This window comes from Priapulus caudatus, unplaced genomic scaffold (genome assembly GCF_000485595.1).
Source record: "Priapulus caudatus unplaced genomic scaffold, Priapulus_caudatus-5.0.1 Scaffold818, whole genome shotgun sequence".
Taxonomy (NCBI): Eukaryota; Metazoa; Priapulida; class Priapulimorpha; order Priapulimorphida; family Priapulidae; genus Priapulus; species Priapulus caudatus.
Window position 1 is genome coordinate 42,854 of NW_014577879.1, and position 1,393 is coordinate 44,246.

A 1,393-nucleotide genomic window follows, 5' to 3' on the forward strand; every position below is an offset into this window, starting at 1 on the left:
GTGCGTGCGTGCGTGCGTGCGTGCGTGCGTGCGTGCATTCGTGCATGTGCGCGCGCGCGTGTGTGTGTGTCTGTGTGTGTCTGTGCTGTGCATTTCGGTACATCGCTCATCATTCCAACCGAAGTCTCCTAACATACCCAGTGATAAGTTGATAACACGCTACGTGAATACGGGATCAGTACGATCTACTGTAAAAAAATCTTCGTTAAAAAAATCATTAAGCTAACGCGCGTTGATCCGACGTGAAAGGTTCCTCTCGTGTTCCCCTGATTTTTAACGCGTACACGACTCTAGCTTCCTGCATTCTCGATTTTCCTGCAGGGCTCTAAATGGAAACATTACCCGCGGGCTGGGTCCGGTAGGACCAGCTGTGTTTGGCATCTTGTGTCCAGGGGACGTAGTGGCCGATGAGATAGACTGCACGGTGAGGGACACCACAGTGCCTTCCATGGACGGTTCGTGTAACAACTTCGACAACCCGACGTGGGGGATGTCTGGCATAGCACTGCGCAGGTTACTGCCTGCTGACTACGAAGACACCGGTACGTGGGGAGATGCATTATGCGATCGTCTGCTTGAAAATGACCCGAGCCGATTAAGCGTACTAGGTCATGAAGTCATTAGAGTAGTGGTTGCCGATGTGGCCGGTGCCACGCTCTAGGGCCTGTGTAGTTAGGCGAGGTATGCTGGAGCATGAAGTTATTAGTGACAGGCAAGTTCTAGTCACTGACATATAACAATGTTATATATTGTTATAGTTCAGTGGTTCTAGGCGTAGTTCCACAAATGTGGCCGGTAGCGCCCCCTGTGGGCTGTGGGATTACCTAACAGGCGCTAGGAGGTAACGGGTGGGTGCATATAATGGTAGGATAGCAGCATTAGAGAGAAAAAAGAATAAAATTTCTAACGAATAATAATTCGATTTTCATGCGACAAATAATAATAGGCGCATTATTCAGTGAGTGTCTTACTGTATAGTAATTCATTGCAATCGTTATAGTCGAGGAGCCGAGACTGACGGCCGTAGGAGGGGAGGCTTTGCCAAATGTGCGACTCGTTAGCACGACAGTACACATGAAGACGGAGAACATCGACCCGGCCATATCCCTAATGGTAATGCAGTGGGGTCAATTTCTCGATCACGACATTACTCTCACGCCCACTCTTGCGGAAGGTAAGTGCTGACACATTAACACAATTATAGAAACGCTCGCACGCACTCGCACACACATTATTAGCGCGTACCGTAGTACTGTAAAGAAATCAGTAGAAACAAAATTACGTTTGCGACCCGCACGAGGGGGCGGGCACCACAGGCACTTGAAACGTTTCAATAAAATATAATGCTAAATAAATACGAAATCTAATAGTAATACTAGTACTACAAAATTCT

At 47.9% G+C, this 1,393-nt stretch overlaps 1 protein-coding gene across 1 annotated transcript in view; it reads left to right on the forward strand.

Annotated features, from left to right (window-relative positions):
* The window catches only part of LOC106813742 (myeloperoxidase-like), a 23,894-nt gene that overhangs the window by 21,957 nt on the left and 544 nt on the right, over positions 1–1,393 (forward strand). Inside the window, exons 5-6 of the mRNA XM_014817959.1 lie at positions 322–542; positions 1,001–1,174. Coding sequence (XP_014673445.1) covers positions 322–542; positions 1,001–1,174 — 395 coding nt within the window. The remainder of the gene's footprint in view (positions 1–321; positions 543–1,000; positions 1,175–1,393) is intronic.